Source organism: Podarcis muralis, chromosome 13 (genome assembly GCF_964188315.1).
Source record: "Podarcis muralis chromosome 13, rPodMur119.hap1.1, whole genome shotgun sequence".
Taxonomy (NCBI): Eukaryota; Metazoa; Chordata; class Lepidosauria; order Squamata; family Lacertidae; genus Podarcis; species Podarcis muralis.
Window position 1 is genome coordinate 37990948 of NC_135667.1, and position 21807 is coordinate 38012754.

General features: G+C 48.3%; 2 protein-coding genes across 4 annotated transcripts; one reads left to right on the forward strand and one right to left on the reverse strand.

The window, feature by feature from the left end:
* Positions 1-99: 99 nt before the first annotated feature.
* Positions 100-20138, reverse strand: GARIN5A (golgi associated RAB2 interactor 5A). 2 transcript variants are annotated; one of them, XM_077917425.1, is made up of 5 exons: positions 19919-20138; positions 6257-6399; positions 5053-5237; positions 1557-1797; positions 100-357 (listed from the first exon to the last, which is right to left on the reverse strand). In XM_077917425.1, exons 2-4 carry the CDS (start codon positions 6338-6340, stop codon positions 1560-1562), a joined length of 507 nt encoding a protein of 168 aa, XP_077773551.1. In that variant the 5' UTR covers positions 6341-6399; positions 19919-20138; the 3' UTR covers positions 100-357; positions 1557-1559. The 2 variants fall into 2 exon arrangements, with proteins under 2 accessions (XP_077773551.1, XP_077773552.1); XM_077917426.1 differs by lacking the exon at positions 19919-20138 and adding an exon at positions 8575-8688.
* EMC10 (ER membrane protein complex subunit 10) lies at positions 8697-16701 on the forward strand. 2 transcript variants are annotated; one of them, XM_028702320.2, is made up of 8 exons: positions 8697-8834; positions 10379-10445; positions 12055-12167; positions 12969-13073; positions 14046-14227; positions 15109-15202; positions 15398-15487; positions 16531-16701. In XM_028702320.2, exons 1-7 carry the CDS (start codon positions 8697-8699, stop codon positions 15479-15481), a joined length of 783 nt encoding a protein of 260 aa, XP_028558153.2. In that variant the 3' UTR covers positions 15482-15487; positions 16531-16701. The 2 variants fall into 2 exon arrangements, with proteins under 2 accessions (XP_028558153.2, XP_028558152.2); XM_028702319.2 differs by lacking the exon at positions 15398-15487.
* Positions 20139-21807: the final 1669 nt, after the last annotated feature.

Here is a 21807-nt window from a genome sequence, read left to right on the forward strand (position 1 = left end):
GGAAAGGGGAGCAGTGACTGAAATTGTTTGGCAGGCCACAGCTGAAGAAGGGGATCCATGATTGAGTTTTGAGGCTGGTCTGGGGGGATGGAACGGCCAAAGATCAGCCGAGTAGACAGCATTTGTGTTCACTGGTTTTATTGTGTGTGTGAGGGGGGAAGAAACGGGGGTGCGGTCTCCTCCTTGGGCGCGTTGCGACGACTTCACATGAGGAGGAACGGTGTCCAGGGCCAGGCAGTCTGCCAGGGAGGGGGACCTTCCTCTGTATTAGTTTCGGGGGACAGATAAAAGAAATCCTTGGTTTCCCCAAGAGTCATTGTCTTCTTCCTCACCTGGAGAACACGCTTTCTTTTCCTCCTGATACAAAGCACAAAGGAAAACAGAGAGAGGGGGAGACAGATGTAGGAGGCAGACGAACGATAGAGAACATCCTAAAGTGCACTTGAGAAGTCAAAATTCCCCAGAAACTATAATACTCTTAGGCCTAGCGGTCCTTTGTTGACTGCCTGGCCAAAGCCTATGGTTTGCTGGGCCTCAGAACTTGGAAGCTTCATCAACTGGTTCTCCAGAGTGGTCACAACTGGTTCCCAGTGTGGTGCTGGGAATTGTAACTGTGAAGGGTCTTCTAATTACGGTACAGTGGTACCTTGGGTTACATATGCTTCAGGTTACAGACTCCGCTAACCCAGAAATAGTACCTCAGGTTAAGAACTTTGCTTCAGAATGAGAACAGAAATCGTGCTCCGGTGGTGCAGCAGCAGCAGGAGGCCCCATTAGCTAAAGTGGTGCTTCAGGTTAAGAACAGTTTCAGGTTAAGAACGGACCTCTGGAATGAATTAAGTACTTAACCCGAGGTACCACTGTATTCTCAGCATCCTTAACAAACAACAGTTCCCAGGATTCCTTGGGGGAAGTGGTATAGGAGTACTTTAAATGCCAGGTGCGGATGTGAACATAGCCACTCCCAGACCCTCCAAGTGCCCCCATTTTCCAGGGACAATCCCAGATTTACAGAAACCGTCCCAGTTTTTGATTTGATCCTGGAATGTCCTGCTTTTCTGTAGGATGTCCCTATTTCCATTGGAGAAATGTTGGAGGGTATGGAGCTATGTGACCCTCCAGGCCAAGGAGATAAGTAACTATCCAACCTTTAGAAGACATCTGAAGGCAGTCCTGTATAGGATAGTTTTTTTTTTAATGTTTAGAGTTTTATTATATTTTATATATGTTGGAAGCTGTCCAGAGTGGCTGGGGCAACCCAGTCAGATAAGTGGGGTATTATTATAATTTATTATTATTATTATTATTATTATTATTAAATAAATAGGATGCTTTCAGAGAAATGTCGGAGGGTATGCACTCCCAGGCTCGCTGGTGGTGGACTTTCTGCACACATGCCACCTTCTGCCCAAAGGAGCAGCCACTGCTCTCCTCTGCTCTCTCCCCTGATGTACCATCATCCCCAGGAATCTGGATGCTTCCTCGTTCTTTGGTGCACCTGGTGAATCGGGACCCAGGGATTGGTTGGCTTCTTTGGGAAGCCAGCCAAGACTCACCTGCTATTGTCTGCTGGGCCTTCGGCTCTGCTGGTTGACTTGCTCATAAGCGACTGGAGCGTCAGATTGGTGGAAGCGCAAGCGGTAGAGCAGCCGTACCCACTGCCCAAAGACATGCTCTTGTTTGAGGGGGTGTGCCATAAGTTGCAGGTAAAAGGTGCGGCCGTTGGCCAGGCGGATTTTGAGCTGGTATCGCGTCTCGTCGTGGATGTAGATCCGGACAAACTTCAAGGGCAGAAGCCTGGCGGAGGAGAAAGAAGTGTGCTCATCAGGGGAAGGTAGTAAAGGGTAAAAGTAAAGGACCCCTGGACAGTTAAGTCCAGTCAAAGGCGACTATGGGGTTGCGTCGCTCATCTCGCTTTCAGGCCGAGGGAGCCAGCGTTTGTCCGCAGACAGCTTTCTGGGTCATGTGGCCAGCAGGACTAAACCGCTTCTGGTGCACGGAGGACCGTGACAAGTGCCAGAGCACACAGAAATGTCATTTACCTTCCTGCCACAGTGATACCTATTTATCTACTTGCACTGGCGTGCTTTCAAACTGCTAAGTTGGCAGGAACTGGGACAGAGCAACAGGAGCTCACCCCATCGTGGGGTTTCGAACTGCCGACCTTCCAATCGGCAAGCCTGTTATGTACCGAGTTGAATAGGATCCAAAATGCAGCAGTCTGATTGTTCCTAGAACAATAGGATTCAGAATGCAGCAGTCTGATTGGTCCTAGAACAATGCAGCAGTATGATTGGTCCGCAGGAGCCACCCAATCCAGCTCCAGGTGGAAGTGAATTCACAACCTGATTGGCCTACAGGAGAATCCCAGAATTAGCCAATCACGTGCAGCCCATTGTGTAAATAATGTATATAAAGCAGATATTGTGGGGGAACTTCCATTCCTCCTCACCACTATGAGCTGAATAAAAAGCATGAAATCCACTCTCGACTCCGAGTATATTTAAAAGCCCAAGAGGCTCAGCGGTTTATACCACGGCGCTACCCGCGTCCCTACAGGAGAAGGTAGGGTGAGACACCTGCTCCCCAAGACCCTCCTATGGCACAAAAGGGCTACTCTCTCACATCAGAGCGGCAGCTCCGGAAATCAGACCGTTGTCAGCGGTTGTCATTCTACCTGGCTGCTCCACGCTGCACTGTAGTCTCAGCTCAAAGTGCTGGTGGGGATCAGCCTGAAAACCCTCAAGCCGCTTAGGCTTACCCTAGTCTTTTTTGGTTAACAATTTTTATTTGCTTTTAAACAATCACAATAGCCATTAAATACTTACCTAGCAGTGCCCTTGAGACTGACCCAGAAACTCCAGCGGGTGCAGAATGCCGCGGTGAGACTCCTTACGGGGTCTTCGCCGCAGGATCATATTCACCCAGTGCTATACCAGTTGCACTAGCTCCCGGTGGAGCAGGAGCAGGTTTAAGGTGCTGATTTTAACCTTTAAAGCCCTATACGGCCTAGGACACTCGTACCTACGGGACCGCCTCTCCTGGTATGTCCCATGGAAGACCTTACAATCTTCAAACAAAAACATCTTGGAGGTCCCGGGCCACACAGAGGTTAGGCTGGCCTCAACCAGAGCCAGGGCTTTTTCGGCTGTGGCTCCGATCTGGTGGAACGCTCTGTCACATGAGACAAGGGCCCTGCAGGACTTGACATCTTTCCGCAGGGCCTGCAAGACAGAGCTGTTCCACCAGGCCTTTGGCCAAGGCACAGGCCGACCCCCTCCTTTGGTAATCCTCATAGATCTCTAGCCCAATGGTTGCCATTAATTTGATTTTGAATTGATTTTAGAACGAATTGATTTTAGAATTCTGTGTTACTTTTATTGTTGTTTAGCCGCTATGAGCCCAGCTTTGGCTGGGGAGGGTGGGATATAAATAAATTAATATTATTATTATTACATCTAAGGGTGCTTGTTGTATCCATTGTCTTTAGACATACACTTACACATTCAACATTCAAACGTAACCTCTCCACTGAGAGTCTTGAGCGGTTGGTATAACAAGGTCTTGATTTGGGTCATTAACGTAGTTAAGGAAAGGGGCCCCTGTGTCTTGGAAGGTGTCTCTATTTGTGATGCCTTTAACTGCCCTCCTGTGTCTGGTAAGACACTTGGGCATCGCTGTATCCCAGATATTATTCTCCCGTATATTCAGGGGTATTTCAGTCTGGATCTTCAGCTCAGCTATCGCTTATGGTGCTGTGGTCAGTAAGAAGCCTAGTACAGTTGTGCCTTGGTTTTTGAACAGCTTAGTTCTCAAACATTTTGGCTCCTGAACGCTGCAAACCTGGAACTGACTGTTCCGGTTTGCGAACTATTTTTGGAAGCTGAACGTGTGATGGGACTTCGATGACTTCTGATTGGCTGCAAGTCAGAAGCCGCGCTTTGGTTTCCAAACCTTTCGGAAGTCAAACGAACTTCCAGAATGGATTCCATTTGACTTCCAAGGTATGATTGCAGTTCTCTGTGGTGCAGGGTGGAGTTTAGGTCTATGTCCGAAGATAGCAAGGCTAAGGCAGGATTTGGAGAAAATACAAGCTGGTCAAGCAGATGAAAATTGTTAAGAGACTGTCTTTATCCACAGGGCGTTCTGAGAAGGCCCAGAAATGTCATCTTGCTTTGCCACCTGTACCCCAAGTCCTCTGAAGCTGCTACGTACCATTGATCCATCTACCTCAGTCGTGAGGAACCTCCGGTCTGCAGGGTTTTTTAGATTCTATGTCTGGGTAGCCAATAAGGTTCCCTCTGGCCCAATTAACTTCATTTACAGTGGTGCTCCGCAAGACGAATGCCTCGCAAGACGAAAAACTCGCTAGACGAAAGGGTTTTCCGTTTTTTGAGTCGTTCCGCAAGATGAATTTCCCTATGGGCTTGCTTCGCAAGACGAAACATCTTGCGAGTTCTTGCGAGTTTGTTTCCTTTTTCTTAAAGCCGCTAAGCCGTTAATAGCCGCTAAGCCACTAATAGCCGCTAATAGCCGTGCTTCTCAAGACGAAAAAACCGCAAGACGAAGAGACTCGCAGAACGGATTAATTTCGTCTTGCGAGGCACCACTGTATGTTTTGTCTATGCCACTTTTCACCAGCGCGAGTTAACAAAGCAGCTTACAAACAACAAATAACAATGACATAATGGAAGATCACGATCACAACATAAATTGTATAAAAAAATTAGCAAACCACCAGTGGAACAATTGCAAACCATCAGTAAAACAACCACCTTCTATAATACATTATTAAGAAAACACCCCTCCCACAGGTTCCCCATTCATGGTAAGCGGGTAAGATTACACAATCTGGAAGCAGAACCTCCAGGCAGCCTCGAGATTCCAGACACCTTCTCCTACACCATGATTTAAGGCGGCAACCCTGGGAACACAGCCTTGAAAACAGAACACACTGCCTTAAAAGCAAGACCCACTGGAACCTTTGGGACTTACCTCCGAGTTGTAGGGATGCTCCAGGACTGGGTGGTAAGTGCTGAGAAAGGGACTTACCCAAAGAGCTGCAGCTCATCGTCGGGGCCTGGCGATGCTTCAGGATTGGGACACTCGCACTGGTACTGCCCTGTTAAGCATGAGCCGGGTCGGGCCAGCAACATGAGATCTGGCAGCTCCAGGCTTGGGCTGGTGGCAGCGATGCCCACAGTGACCCTGTTGGCTATGTCTCCTGTCTTGGTAACCTGGGAAGAGAGAGACTCCCTTTCTCACGCATTCACAGCAACTGTCGCTAAAGAACATATTGGGGCGGCATTCACATCAGGACTATTAAAAGCAAGGAAAAGAGACATCTGGTCCTCCCAAACTTCAAGGAATTTCCCCAAGCACTTAGTACCAGCTTAAACGCAGGCGAGGAAACCCAGTGGTGTAATGTGTATGGGGAGGGGGGAACATAGGGACGGTTGCCCTGGGCGCAAAATTGTTGGGGGGTGCAACATTTTTCTGTGCGAACTAGGAAGTGACCTCTCCAGACAACAGAATGGATCTTCTTTTCTTATCTCTGCAGCTGCAATCTCCTGGGTGATGCAGATGCTTAAAAAAAAAAAATTTCTAAATTTTCCAAAAATAAGGTAAAGGACCCCTGGACAGTTAAGTCCAGTCAAAGGAGACTATGGGGTGTGCGGTGGTATGAGCTCCAAAAATATAAGACAACTAGTCAAACATTTTCAAATATTCTTTCCCTTGGTAATCAACTTCCCTTCCACCCTTCCGTGGTTTCCTCAAATTGTCTATTACTGCTGCATATTATAATTATTACATACTTTATTTTCTCCATCTTATTCTCAGAGTAACTTTTTAAAAAACCCACATGATGTGTTTATGAATTTTATGTATTTAGAATCCCATTATTATAATCCGGAAGATCATAAAATATGTTGGGGATAGGAAAAGTGCCATCACCCAGCCTGTATTGCAATCCTACACATATTTATGTAAGATGAATCAGTTGATGAACCAACTGCAACACATCTGACTAAGCTTGTTTTAGTCAAGTGGGCTTGCCAGGGTTATATCAGTGGTGTCTGGTGGGGTGGAAAATAGGGAAGCCAACACTGGGCGGAACCAACTAATTCGCTTTGCACTGCATTGGCTGTTAAGTATGAAGGCAGGCAGGTGTATTAGGCTGATGGCAGACCTGGGTTGCTTGGGGCAGTTTGCTCTAATGGGGCAGCCTCCACTGCGAGTCAAGTACCGAACTCACCTGCATGAAATTGCTTTCAAACAGGGGACAATCCTTCAGCAAGCCATATTCCCCGGTAGCTAGGCACCTCTGCAGGTCTCCCATTCCAAAACTTGGGACATCCAGTGGGCACAAAAGCGGTCCGGGCTACTGCAGCCTAGAACCTGTTTGGAGAAGGAGGAGGACATGGGAAAAGTCTGAAAGTGCCAAGAAATCCTATTCTGGTGTTTTATTTTAATGTTTAAAACGTTTAAAGGTACTTTTCCAAAAAAACAAAACAGAAACCAGAGTCCTTTTTGTTGGGGATAATTCAGATGGAAATTCCCAGGTGTCAATAAAGGTTATTTATGTATGCTACTACTGCAGCCCGTGTTTTGTTAGCCCAAAAATGGAAAACGAGCAAGGTCCCTATCAAAGAAGAATGGTAGCTTAAACTGACGGAATAAAGTGCACAGCTTGCAGACTTAACATATAGAATAAGAAAACAAGAAGAACATATGTTTAAAGAAGATTGGAAAATGTTTATTGAATATATGGGAAATAATTGTGTACAACTGTGAAAACGTTAGCAGCATTAAGATAAATTCAACAGTGTAGATGAGTTTTGATGGATGTAATAATGGAACACTGAAAGGTTTAGTTTATGTAAAATATGCAGGATTTATGCTATGCAAAATGAACCATGGAAAGAGAAGAAGGGAAGTCATTGATATTTTAAGGTTGTTTAAATGAATATTCTAAAATGTGAAACAGAAAAATTAATAAAAATTATAGAAAAGGGGGGGAAGGGGGGGAGAAATCCTATTCTGGTCACAAAAGACAATTGGGAAACAACGTCAGCTTTTCAACATTGCAATGTATCACCAGCCAAACATCACGATATGGTGAGATACCGCGATGTTGAGAAGCGGAGGGAGGAACACTTGTGGAAAAGCTGATTCTGAAACCACTAAAAATGCAGCCATTGCCATAGCTGTCAACCATCCCTTCTTTGGCGGGAAAGTCCCTTATCCCAGCGCTGTGTCCTACTGCTGTCCCTTATTGATGATGTCCCTTAAATTTCCCGGGTTTCAAGGAAGCAGCTCCTCTCCCTCCCTCCCTGCTGGTCAGGGAGGAGGGAGGCTCCAACTGTGTTGCTTGGCTGCGTTGCTCACCCAATAAGGAGTCTAAGAACGACTGGGGGGTGGAGCTTGCATGCTTTGTGCCGATCAAATTGGCCGCGTTGCCTGGGGACTCGCCTTTGTTCAGCGCTTCCCAGCAGAGAGGTGACGGTGGTTTTCCTTGCTGCATCCCCTTTGCCGGGTTGCTGCGCTGTGGGAGCCACCGCTTGAGGCTTTGTTTGGCTGCTGGCTGGGCTTTCTACCTTTGGCTCGGAGGGACTCAGAAGTCAAACATACCTGTGCCCAAAAAATCCCTTATTTTGGCTGCTGATCCCTTATTTTCGAGGCTGCTGGTCCCTTATTTTCAAATCTGTAAGTTGACAGCTATGCATTGCCCAAATTCATATGGAGCAAAGACAGAAGCAACAGAAATACAGACAGCAGCCCCTTCTGTCTTGATTTTCATCTGCTTGACCAGCCATTGGGGAAACCACAGACTGCTCCCCAATCATCAGTGGCGAATGTTGGGCAAAATAAAAATAAAAATTCGGAGGGTAATAAAGAGCTCATGGTTCTGCAAGGCAGTAGAGGAGGCAGCGTGTTGATGCACAAAACCCCCTTTTGTTCTTTCTTCTCCCCCCAAAAAAGAATTTGCTTCAAGCAGGGCCTGATTTAGGTTTGAGGAGGCCCTAAGCTACTGAAGGTAATGGGGCCCTTTATATGTCCAGCTGTCCTTTGTCGCTGTTTTTGTGTGTTGAATATATGCTATATGGTAATTTATGGACCCAATAGGTATCTAAAGCCATTTGCACATGCAGAATGTAGGCACCCTATATCTAGAAATGAGCAAACCAGTGATATTTTAGGGAGCAGGCGGGGCCCATGACTTACACCAGAGGAGCCTACACAACACAAAACACTGCTGCTGTACGTAGGTTTTATTTTATTTAGTTTTTTAGCTTATATTTTGGAAATGTAAATCTATTTTTTTTCTTAATTTTTTTGGGGGGCCGCCCCAAGAGAGTGGGGCCCTAAGCTATAGCTTTATACGTAAATCCGGCACTGGCTTCAAGTCAATAGGATCGCAGCCTAACTAGTGCACATTCATTGGGAGGCGACTGATTCCCCTCCGCCGCCACCTGCTCTGCATCCACCCAGTAAGCTTCCCGCCTTTTTTTAAAACCGGGTAGCATTCAGGGGAGGAGGTCCAGCCGCTGCGCACGCGCGTGCGAGCCAAACCTTCGGCGGCCTCCGATTGGCTCGTTTCGCCTCGCCGAGACGCCTCGGTTAACCCACGCCTGCTCCTCCTCCCATAGTGCCTTGCGGCCCGCTCCGTCACGTGACAGGGGGAAACGGGAGCAATGGCCGCCGTGGGGGCCGCTGGAAGGCCTTCCAGCCGCTCCCTCCCGGTTTTCCTCGCCCTCCTCCTCCTGGTGTCGTCGCCGTTCCTCGCCCGGGCCGCCGGAGCCGGGAGCTGCCGGGGGGAGTCGGGCCTCAGAGTGAGTCTCCTGAGGGGTGGGTAATTAATATGCAATGAGGGCCGAGCGGGGATTGGCTGCCGGGAGACCGGCTGATTAGTATTCAAGAGCATCTGCCGGGTCAGAGGAGAAGCCTGCTTAGTCCTGCGTTTGGCTTCGTACGGCGGCCGGCCAGGGGCCACTGAGAAGCCCCATGGGCAGGACACGGGGGCAGCGGCCCTCTCAGAGCTGCGTACGCACCACGTACGCTTAATCACGTTTCCCCTCCACGCACCCCAAAGAATTCTGGGAACTGTAGTTTTCTTAACTTACAGCACCCTTAAACTACAGTTCCCATTGTAAAGCATGGGGTGCTTTACAGTGTATAGCGTATATACAGAGGTACCTCGGGTTACATATGCTTCAGGTTACATACGCTTCAGGTTACAGACTCCGCTAACCCAGAAATAGTACCTTGGGTTAAGAACTTTGCTTCAGGATGAGAACAGAAATGCTCCGGCGGCGCAGCAGCAGCAGGAGGCCCCATTAGCTTAAGTGGTGCTTCAGGTTAAGAACAGTTTCAGGTTAAGAACGGACCTCCGGAACGAATTAAGTACTTAACCCGAGGTACCACTGTACAGACAGATTCTGGAGGTAGCATAGAGCCACAATGACTAGTAGCCTTAACTCCCATGAAATTATCTAGCCCCACCCCACGTTTGGATCTGTGCCAGGTTGTGACTGTTGCAGTGTCTTGTGGCAGTGAGTGCCAGAGGTTTTTAGCTTTCTTCTTTCTGAGGAAGTACATTGTTTTGCCCGTCCTGAAAGTCCTAGCTTTCAGCTTCGTCGGAGGGCTTGAGAAACTTGGGTGTCTGATTCGAGTGTTATAAGAGAGGGAAAACAGCCTCTCTTGTCCACTTTCTCCTCTTCAGACGTAATGAGCTCCTGCTTAGAAATGAGGCAACTGCTCCAGCATGAGTTCCACAGGGTGTGGTTGGCATCACCAAGTTGGGACAGGTGAATTTCCAGTGACTTGAACTGGCTGCTGTGGGGCTAGAGAGGTGTTTTTCTGTGCACTTAGCACAACTGTTACCTAATAAAGTCTGTGTCATACTTGTTGCAAGCCATTTAAATGGGTGGAAAACCTGTTGCATACACAGTATAACGTCTCAAGTGGCATTTTATGCGTCTGAAGTGAGCTCTAGTCTAAAAAAGTTTGTCACAATGAATCAGTTAGTCTTTTAGCTACTATAATATTTAGTTGTATTTACATGTCATCTACATTTTCTGGCATTGCCCATTGTTTTCACCCAGAATGAAAGTATCAGTATTTTGTAATCAGTGTATGCCACCAAATCTATGAGAGTCTGTTCCCAAGCAAGACATGCTGTGTATACTGGCATAGAGAAGCTTTGTTCTATTTGCTTCATGGCAATCAACAGTGTGCTCTTTAAGAAAGTAGGTGCCAGGCCTGTTAAATAGTTATACATGTGGGAAATGGGAAAGAACAGGGGCACAGCAGAGGATGGGAACAGAAGCCAAAAGAATATCAGAATCACTCTCTGATCTACCTTTGTTCCTTCCAGCCAGGTGAGGCCCGTGACACTGAGGCCTGTGGACTGAGCCTGCAGCTGGAGCATTCATTTGAGTTGGGTGAGTTGATGGGGTAGGAATGGACCCAAGGGTTTGTGAAGCCTGATTAGGCAACATACCCAGGGTGAGTGAAGGTTCATGGCATCAGGCTGATCCACAACCTACACACGCTCAGCTGAATGTCTATATTGCATAATCATAGAATTGTAGAGTTGGAGGGGACCCCAAGGGTCATCTAGCCCAACCCCCTGCAATGCAGGAATCTCAACTAAAGCATCCATGACAGATGGCCATCCAACCTCTGCTTAAAAACCTCCAAGGAAGGAGAGTCTACAACAACCTGAGGGAGTCCGTTCCATGTGTTCATAAATGTATACATGCGGGGATCTTTTCATTTGTGTGCAGTTGTATGTATGTATGTGACTCACCTTGGATATTTTGTGATAATGGGGGCTTGGCATTGCAGAATTATTATGAGATTCCTGGTCTGATGGCCCTACTGGGTTCAGGAAGGGTGCATGTTGTTCATTAATGTGGGTTTTCGGGAGATTTCCCCTAATTTGCATGTGGCAATATGCATCGGGGAATTTTCAGTTTACTTTGGGGGGAAATCTGATATCCCAGAAAGTGTTTTGATTGAGTATGCTTATTTTACTTGTAAGCATAGCTAACAGTTTTGAAACTGCCAGGCTTGCCTGATGCATTTGCAGTTGGCATCAGTTCACTATTACTAATGAACTTATGAAACAGGGGGGGAAATCCATTAAGAAATGAAGCACCCCACATTGCTGCTGCTGCTACTGCTGCTGTTGTGCCCCTCCCAGATACAAGCTTGGATTTTATCTCCTGCCACAGGCGATGTGGGGTGTAAGTCACCCTTAATGTTGTATGTGAAGCAGAAGAGGAAGAGATTACTTTGTAGATGGATTTTGCTTTGGGTATGACGAGTGAGGCTTGAGAAGGCCTTCTCCAGAATGTGGGCTCTAGTCCATGAAAGCATAAATCATAACTTTCCTCTTCCATGCACTCTTGCAAAACCCTGGCCCTCGTCCATTCCATTTCCCCCAGCAGTACTGTCACTCAAAAGCACTGTAAGTTTCCCAGGCTAGCTGAGAGGATGGGAAGCCCTGTCGCCTCTATTCTGTTCCCAGTTCTTGGGAAAGGTGAAGTGAAGCACCCCTACCCTCAGTTGGGGCAACTGCTGCATTGAGGAAGGATTAAAGAAGAGTCCATCTGCAGCTGTCCAGCACATTCACGTGCCTACTTTCGCCCAAGAATTTTTGACTACGTTTGTCTTCCAAAAATTGAAATTCCTTAAAAATACGTATTTTAAAATCCACCAAGCAATTTCTTGTTTCAGTCTTCAACAGTCACTGCCTATGTAAACTCTTCTGCGCGCACCTGTTCTCTTTTTGTGCTACACTGGGGTCTAGATGGGCTTGGCTTGATTGTTGTTTGCATTCCACCTCTGACATGCTGGTGAGAAAAGGGACAAAGATGTGTCGCACCAGTGGATTTCTGATGGGAGGTCAAGTTGGAACTAAGACTCTTGGGATCTCCAGATTTGGGCCTTGCTGGTCAGGAGGTATATACAGAAAGAGGCATGGGATTCATCCTACTGGAGTTTGACCGTGATCCAGGGCCCTGTGGGATTTTCTTTCTCTTTCAGATGACAGCATCCGGTTCAAAAAGCGGGGCACCCTCTTGTGGAGTGTGGGCCCCGACTCCAGCCTCTCACTAAGCCAGAAGCAGTTGTCTGAGGAAGAGCGCAACAAACTCAGGGTGAGTGTGGGTGGAAGAGGAGAAGCCTTGCCTTCCCCAGGAGAAGCAGTCTCAGTTAGCTAAGGGGCACTTTGAAAGAGGGCGACTTTCTTCTAGTGAGGGTGAGTCATGGATGGAAGGGGGACTTTGGTGACGCTGCACTTGGAGTGTGTGTTGTGTGCCATGCACCAGCCAGCTACCAGCAGGATAGTGTGTCTTCTTCTTTGACGATCGCTCGTAGCCAAGTAAGATTGTCTTCCATAAACACAGTTTTAACAGTGAGTCCGTAAGTGACTGTGGGGGCCAATTCTGGATCCACACATCCTTCCACAATGGGGACATGGGTTTCTGGGCGGGAGTTGATCACGGTGAGGGTTTGCCAAGCATGCCTTCATCTTAGCGTGTTTCTCCCTTTCTTCCTGAGTTCGAGCATCTTCAAAGCCCATGACACCTTGGTAAAGGTCGTTTTCCAATTGGAGCGCTCGCAGGCCAGTGTTTCCCAGTTGTTGGTGTTTATGCTACATTTTTTTATGGTGACTGTGCCTCTGAAAGAATTTTTTTTTTTAAGCAAATTTCTGTCTCTCCTGATAGAAGTTTGTAAATACTTCACCTTCCTATTATTTCCTTCTGTATGTTTTTAAAGGCTCCAAATTACTATCTGAAAGCAAAATAAGCCATGCAAAACTAATCAAATGTATTCCAGTACCATTGAGTTTTGATTGTGCAGCCTTGATATGGTTCCTTTAGCTGGGGTGGGGTTTGGGGGAGTTGGGCGCCTTGTGCCTCCTTTCTCCTTATGCGTCTCTTCTCCGCAAACCCCAGGAAGTGGCAACAGAGGGTGGAATGTACCGTGTGCGGATCCCACGGCGGCCCCTAGGCAGCATGGAGGAGGCTGGAGTTGAATACGTCACCTCTTTCATCCGAGCGGTGAGTGCCATTCATGGGGAACCCTGGGCAGGGCTCCTATTTTTCTGCATGTGGAGAGTGCAGATGGAGAAGCTGAATTCTGCCCAGCATCTTGGAGCGACATCACCTCTTTGCCAGAACACCCACAAAGGGGTGGATTTCTTGCTCCCATATACACCTGCCTGGACTTTACAGTCGGGTAGAGGTGACTTCTTAGCATCACTGCAGGCAACATTTGAGAGGGCATTCTCAATATTGACACTCAGTTGTGGAGTCCCCTCCCTTCACAGATTGCACTGGCACAAACCCTGATGGGCTTTCGGTGCCAGGCAAGAAAACATTTTCGCTCAGGCCTTTGGCCACACTGGATGTGGAGTTGCATAGCCTGCCCCTCTTTGCCCCATTGAATTATTGTATGTGAAGATGAGCTTACTGCTTTACAGGTTTTCTGTACTTGGTTTTCATTGTGTATTACGTGGAATTGTTTTAAGGAAGAGCGGTCTAAAAACTTGCTAAATAAGTATCTAGCCTAGGCACACGACAGCTTTGGAAGTGGTTGAGGGTACATGTATCTTTTGGGAGTGGTTTGAGAGAGAGAGAGCCAGAAATGTGGGAAAACATTGGCTTGGTTCCTAAGTTAGAAACTTGTCTGTGATGCTTCCTAAAGGCGCTAGGGGGCTGATTCGGCTCCAGAAGAAAGGAACTCCTTCCTTGTTGGCACAGCTACCAAGAACCCAACTCCTACATGTACTTGGGGTTTGATCATCATTATCCTCTAATCTTAAGAAACTGGCAGAACGTAGGAAGACAGTGGCCAAGTTCAAAATGAGTCTGTCTCTGGACAGAGCATTGCCTGTTGTGGGCTCCATTTACTCACCACCGGTGGTTTATTAGCTGAGCCGAGGAAGGCCAGCTTGCGTCCCATTGCTTGTTTGCGTTGGAGAAAAGGGTAAGATGGTCAACAACTTCTGTCTGTCTTCCCCTTCTTTGCAGTGCTCCATGGTGGAGTCTCATCTGTCAGACAGGCTGACTGTTCACACGGATGTCGCTGGCAACATCATTGGTCTCTCCATTGTCACCATGCCCAGTTCCTGCCATGGGGCTGAGGTGGAAGATGTGGACCTGGAGCTCTTCAACACCACTGTCCTCCTCCAGCAGCCCATACCAGCAGCTGTGTGAGTCTCTGTGTGCAGTTAGGCGGGGCTGGCAGCAGGGGTTCTGGTAGGCAGCGAAGTAGGTAACGAATGCATGGAACTCACTGCCACAAGATGTGGTGATGAACACTTGCTTAGATGTCTTGTATAAATGAGGGGAGGGACTGCAGAACATTGCTTTGTGTATTATTAATATTATTACTTGGTCCATGGAGAAAACTGTACAGTGGTACCTTGGTTTGCAACCGTTTTGGATTGTTGTTGTTTAGTCATGTCCAACTCTTCATGACCCCATGGACCAGAGCACGCCAGGCACTCCTGTCTTCCACTGCCTCCCGCAGTTTGGTCAAACTCATGCTGGTAGCTTCGAGAACACTGTCCAACCATCTCGTCCTCTGTTGTCCCCTTCTCCTTGTGCCCTCCATCTTTCCCAACATCAGGGTCTTTTCCAGGGAGTCTTCTCTTCTCATGAGGTGGCCAAAGTATTGGAGCCTCAGCTTCAGGATGTGTCCTTCCAGTGAGCACTCAGGGCTGATTTCCTTAAGAATGGAGAGGTTTGATCTTCTTGCAGTCCATAGGACTTTTTGGATTACAACCCCCCCTTTTTTTTTTAAGGCCCGATTGGCGAAAGCGTGCCTTGGGTTACAACCTGTTTTGGTTTACAACTGGACCTCCGGAACGGAATATGATTGTAAACCAAGGTACCACTGTATTGAAATGTGTTGGTCATATCACATGTTGTAATAAAAATCCATTTATTTTTAGCAGCAGCATGAGGATTTGCACCTCCCTCCTCTCTCTCTCTCTCTCTCTCTCTCTCTCTCTCTCTCTCTCTCTCTCTCTCTCTTCTGGCTTTGACTTCTTCTATTTTGCCACTGACAGCCTTTTGCTTTCTTCCCCAGCCCTGAGACGGCAGCGTTTATTGAACGCATGGAACAAGAGCAGGCTCAGAAAGCCAAGAATCCGCAGGAGCAGAAATCTTTCTTTGCCAAATATGTAAGTGGGGTTGGAGAAGAGCAGCTGCCCAGCTCCTCCCTTCTCTTCCTCTCCCCTCCATACAAAAACACAGAATAAGTTCAGGAGTCTGACTGCTGGCTTGACTCTGAATCTGGTCAAAGCACTGCTCTTGGGTGAGGGTGGAGGGCGATCCCTGCTCCCTACTCTGATATCTGTTCTCCCCAATCCCTGCAGTGGCATTTAATTCTGGGCGGGGCAGTGCTTCTCCTAGCAACCAGCTCTGCAACGGCCCCTCGGGAGCCAGGACGACAGCCCTGAGCAAAAGTAAAGCCACACTCAGCTCATCTTGCTTCCATCTTCCTCCTGCACACCTTCAATACTTTTCGGTGCTCCCCTTTCTCCCTCCCTCCCACACCCCTGCCAATATCTCCCTGAAAGGACACCCCCCCCCACACACACAAAAAAAGCCTTTCCTGTAAGCCTCTTTCTGTCTCACAACCTCTGTATCACAGATGAGAAAGCTTTGGCCCTCCAGGTGAAGGACTCCAACCCCTGTCAGCCCCAGGCAGCATGGTCTGGGGTGATGGGAGTTATAGGAGTAACATCAGGAGGGCCCTGGGTTTCCCACCCCACTGCTGTCTATCAAGGTGGAGGGTGCTTAAGGTAGATAGATGCATCTTCCCCCATTCATCACCTGTGGATCGATTGACTCAGTGGGCTGGTGTTCCATTTTCTAGTCCCTGGTACAGTACATTCCAAGAACAGCCAAAGCCTTCAAAAGCTTGTTGCCACGTTTTCTTTTGATTTCATTTACCTACTACTTGCCCTGCTTGAGTCAAGAAACTCGCCCCCTCTGCCCCCTGGTTGGATAGCTAACTCTTTGTGAAAAGAAAGCAAGGCTCATTTTATGGAAACTGGAGTCTAGCCCTTCCTCTGTGTCCTTTTCCGTTTCGTCCTGCCAGGCTCTCGCTCCCCTGCACCCCAGCAAAGCATGGCAGAATCAAAATTCCCTTTTCTGGTGGAAGGTCCTTCCTTCTTCATGGGCACAACCCGCTTTCCACTGGCTGTCACGGAAACTTAACCATTTTTAATCCCTGGTGGCGGGAATCTTGTGATTGGGATTTGGAAAAAGGGGCCGTGTCTGCGTGCCGTTGGGGAGGGAGGGATACATAACACGGAATGGCGTTTTGGTTTTCAAGTGAACCCTCTTCTGGAGGCGAAGTGGCTGATGGGGGTGGGTCAGACCTTGAGGGTGGTGGGGGCACATGTTGCCATTGCCCAGGAGGAGAATTCAGGGAAGGGGCAGGTGTATTGCCCAGGAGGGAGAGCCTCTTTTCAGCTGTAACCTCTTTCTCTTTCTCCCACAGTGGATGTACATCATCCCCATTGTCCTGTTCCTCATGATGTCTGGAGCACCTGACGCGGGGGGACAAGGAGGGGGCAATGGAGGCAGTGCCGGGGGAGGGGGGCGGTGAGGGGAACCTGCCTTTCCTACGTTGCGGGAAGGAATCGTGTAAATAAATATTATTGGAGGAAAATGGCATCTCTCCTAGTTTTGATTTGTGGGGGAGCAGGGCCAGGATCAATCGTGAAATAAGCATAGCTGGAGTTCGAGAGGAAATGCCAACTTGCCCTCCTGTCAACCCAGGTAGATTCGCTCCCACGTAACCACACTACTGTGTCCCTGAGCACCCTAATATTTATGTCTGAGTGACTCAAATTTTGCCTTCAGGATTCAGAACAGGAAATGGTTATCTGACCAAGCCCTGCAGCTGAAACTGTCCACGATTCTAGACTGTTGTATCCCTGAAAACATGAGGACTAGGAGCTTGTTGGGTTTAAAAAAAAAGATTGTAGAAGATATTTGTAGGATGCCTTTGTTACTAGCAGAGGAGATGAGGCTGAAAACAGTAGTACAGGGAAGAGATGTATAGGTGGAATCAATAAGTTACAGCTGGCGCTTCTGATAATACTGAAAACAAAAGGAACAACCGACAGCATGCTCAAAATAACCCAGTTGCCAGGTGCCACAGCTCTATCTATGGCAGTGTTTCCCAACCTTTTTTGGGCAAAGGCACACTTGTTTCATGAAAAAAATCTCGAGGCACACCACCATGCCAGATGGGGAAAGGTCACTTTTTACTTATGTAAAAAAAAATAAAAAAAAATAGTAACAGCATAGAAGGTAATGGTTAGGCTAGCATCCCTCTTCCAAATATGCTAGGTTTTTATTTGCAGGGACTGTTCTACATGGGAAAGCATTCAGCACTGTCATTCTCCCATCTGCCATCTGAATTGGTACTATTCTGGGTCAACTTACTCTGCTGCATGTGTAGATGAAAATGGCACCAAGTGTGGGGGAGGGGGCAGAACAGGTTTCAGATACAGGATATTAAGCATACACGTACTTCAGATTGAACTGGTTGCTTGCTTTGCAAGTTTTCATTTCCCAAATGACTGCCTTGGCAAGCGCAATACCTACCAGGCTCAACGCCGGTCTCGCGCTGCCGCTTCCCGCGCTCTCAAGGACCCGGGAGGAGGAAGGCGTGAAGGGAATCCCGAAGGCGCGAAAACCTCGCGCATGCGCAGGCCTTCCGCCTGCGACAGCCCAGTAGGCCGGCCGAAGCGAGCGGCGATGGGATGTGGGAGGGAGCTCGCTCGCCGCCCCGCGTGTGCCTATGTGGGGCACGTTACAGCCCCGTGACGTCAGCGCCACGCAGGCAGCCAGGCAGGCAGACGGCGAGAGCCCCGCGCTGGGCGGCCTCTCCTCGCCGCCGCCGCCCCGCCTCTCGCCGCCCGACTCGCCCGCCTCCCTCCAGGCAACACCTCGCGGCACACCAGGCAACGTCTCGCGCCACACTAGTGTGCCGCGGAACACCGGTTGGGAAACACTGATCTATGGAACCGAGTGTGTTTTTGCCAATTCCTATCCTGACAAAGAAAGAGGTGGATTCAAGCCATCCGCTTCTGTGCATTTTCTAGAGCAAGGATTCTCAAACTTTCCATGCAGACCTGCCTGAGATGGCTAAAGATTACTGGGATTGTCAGCCACAAACTGGTGGTGGAGAACACAGCCAGTCACAAAATGGAGGCAGGTGGAGGCAGAGTTGGGCATAAACTGGCAACGACCAGCATCATGCTGGTATCTAATCCATTGAATTTGCTATAGATTATTTGCCATAGTGGTTTCCTTGTGGCAAGGAGTTTCATAATTAAACTTTTCTCAAGCCAAGCATAGGAATTTGCTCTGGGAGTTTTGCGATGCAGCTTCCACATTTTAGGCAGAATTTGCTCACTCAAAGTGCTCTAATTAGAGAAGCGTATTCTTTGCTGTTTTCCCCTTTCTATGTGCCTCTCGAAGTAATTTTTAGCCATCACCTGTAGCTTCTGCTTTCGCTTCCTAAGAAAACAACCTTGCCCATTTCATCCATCCTCTCTGGTCCTTTTACATTCACTTCCTCCTATGGCAGCCCCTGTAATCCTCTTCCCTTTCTCTTCCCAGTTTCATGGTGGTGATTATTATTTTATCAATAATACCTTTCTGTCTCACTTTTGAATTTCCTTAACACTTCCGGCCCTTTCTCCTGAGAAGGGGGGAACCTCCCTGCCTCTGAACCTCTCTCTGTTGGCTACCTTTGCTCAGCATGTAAGGAGTGACTCTTGCTGGCATTAGTTCAACCAAAATAATAATAATAATATTTATTTATATCCTGCCCTCCCCAGCCAAAGCCAGGCTCAGGGCGGCTAACAACAATAAAAAGGCTTTTGCAGGGCTAGAGAGCAGGGCAGGCAAGGAGGAAGTATTGGGCAGGCTGTTCCACTGAGGCCCACTTGTGTATCCCAGTTGGAAAAACTGTCCTAGAGGTCAGGGGCAGAGATGGGAACTGCTCTCGCTGGACTTAAATCCCAATTGAATCTCGGATGCTGTTTGTTGTAGGCAAGGGCAGGAAGTGTCCAGCAGAAGAGTCCGTAGTTTCTTTTCAAAAAGTGGCTCTGGGAGTTTACCTTCCCATCTACCGGTATGTGAATGGGCTCATTTCTACCATGGGGCTTGTGCTGCTGCTTCACTGAGCCTGGCTTTGGCAAGTGGCCGGTGGGAAACACTTTGTTCGCTTTGGCAGCAGCACCAACCTTGGCTGGTTAAACCGGCCTCTGTAAGAAGGCAGCCTGTCTCTCTATGAGTAGGGGAACAAATCAGCTATGCAATGTTGCCTTCACCCTTTAGTTCCCAAGGCTGTCCTATAAGGTCAATAACCCGTTCCTAATAGGCTCTTGCCCAACCCTGCGTCAAACACTTAGCAGGCAGAACATTCAGCTGGATGGATGGAACATCTTGGAGAAACTTGCAGACTGGATGTCTGGCTTTGAGTGGAGCTGGTGTGCTTGTTTAATCAGGAACTTTGTCTCCTCCTCCATTGAGTCATGCTAGATTTTGTGGCTGGAATGTGAAGTGCTGCTTCCTTGGAACACTTTGAATGCCCCGGTCCCTTATGTGAGGAATGTGCATCCACAAAAAGGTGAAGAGCTATGGGCCAAGATAGCAGTAACAGCTTCCCTGAAGCTCCAACCAACTAAGGCAAGGCAGAGAGCGGGGCCTTTCTGCACCATTGCCAGATATTTCCAAATATTCTAGGTTAGTTGCCTTGTAGTAGTTAAGAAGGGGAGGACGTGAGTCCTTGTTGCTTGTTGGGCAAAATGAGCCACTCCCAGTTCTTAGCAACTACCATGAACCATATATGAGACTGTCCTGCCTACCTGTTACGACCCAGAACCCAGAACGCATGGATCCCCCGTTGTGGTGGTCCTGGCCGGTGTTCTTCCATGCTGCGTCCCTCACGATTGTGGGTCACTCTTGTGGCCCAGCTGGGCTTCCTGTAGCTTCCTGCCCCCGTGTTGCCGCAGCAACAACAAAGGAACAGAACTCGGGAGTGGGGAGGAGTTCTAGAATGTGAGATGCACAGGAAGGCAAACGCAGAAGGTATTTGGCTTCCTGGGGGGGGGGGTGGTGGCCTAATTGTGGAGCTTGGACCCAGAACTCTTGCAAACAGGAGGATCGTGTGACTGAATGTGGAACTGGTGGGGATGAGAGCTTGGAGCTGTGTGAAGGAGAGTCCGTGAAACAGATGGGGCTTGAGTTAGGAGTCAAGCCAAGGCCCCATGTCTGTTTAATACGGCGAGTGGGCTATGAGCCTCCACACAGCTAGTATCTTACCCCAACAGTCTGCCTGGAATAAACTGAAGGGCTGCACTTTTGCTTATATTGTATAATTCTGCTTCCAAGGCGGTTCACTGGGGCAGTTGTAGGAACTGGTGAGCTGGATGCAAGCCAAGGGGGTGATTAAAATGCCGCTATGGAAGGAAGCGAATGCTGTGCAGGGAGTTTTACTTGAGGGTTTTTTTAAAAAAAAACTTTTTTGGATACTTGAGGTTTCAGCTGATGTTGCACATCTGTCCCTGAGCTTTTCTTTGCATTCACCAGACCTAGAAACCAGAGGAACTTTTCTTCCCTGCAGAGGAAGGCCAAGGCATTTAGGCTGCTGATTCTGCAGTCCTGCACCTGCACCTACTTAGCCTGCCCCATTTCTCTTCGGCAGGGTCCAGACCGCTGCACTTATAACCAGCTGCAGCAGCAGCACATCTCTCCTGCTCATAGCTGTGACGGATTCTGCAACCTGGGTGCTCCACTGGGCAAGAACGATGAATAGTGGGCTTCTGTTCTTTTTCACGTAAGCAGTGATTGTGTTTTTAGGACAAAAGGAAGAGCCTGGTTGCGGATGCAGGGTCCAGTGGACCCTACTCTTCTATAGAGAACCCCAGATCCTTGCTCCAGTCTTTTCCCTTCTTGCTGATTTAAGTACATTCAGACTCTACCCAGTGGGATCAGAGAAGTATTGATCTGTTAGTCTAGTGGGATCTCCAGCTCCTTTGCTAGCCCAGCTTCCTGAGCCTCTTCTCCTTGGAACAAGACAAGGTCAAGAACTGAACTACCTTACAACTGTTTTATTTATATCTGACCCGAAGAGTCCTTACTGAGCCCGACTCCTTAACATTGCAACGCAGGCAGGGTCAGGCACCATTTACTATGCCAGCTTTTGTAAGTTAAACCCCAATAGGGGTCTGGTAGCGGAGGGACAGAGAGATCTTCCTCCACCAAACCTGCTGTACTTTTGTGCTGAGCATTTTGCCTGTTTACGTACCTGAAAGTAATTCTCTTGCTTCCTATGGCTACAGTTGCTGCAGAATTAAGCAAGTCCTTAAATAAACAGCAACTGTAAAAGCCCTTGCTGCTTAGCGGCCTGGGGATGGGGTGACCTGTGGCCCCCTTCACCTGTTGACAGCATACAGTATTTTTTGCTCTACAAGACTCACTTTTTCCCTCCTAAAAAGTAAGGGGAAATGTGTGTGCGTCTTACGGAGCGAATGCAGGCTGCGCAGCTATCGCAGAAGCCAGAACAGCAAGAGGGATTGCTGCTTTCACTGCGCAGCGATCCCTCTTGCTGTTCTGGCTTCTGAGATTCAGAATATTTTTTTTCTTGTTTTCCTCCTCCAAAAACTAGGTGCGTCTTGTGGTCTGGTGCGTCTTATAGAGCGAAAAATACGGTATCTCTCGCCTTCTGCTGGGCTGCCTAGGTCTGCTGGAAGTT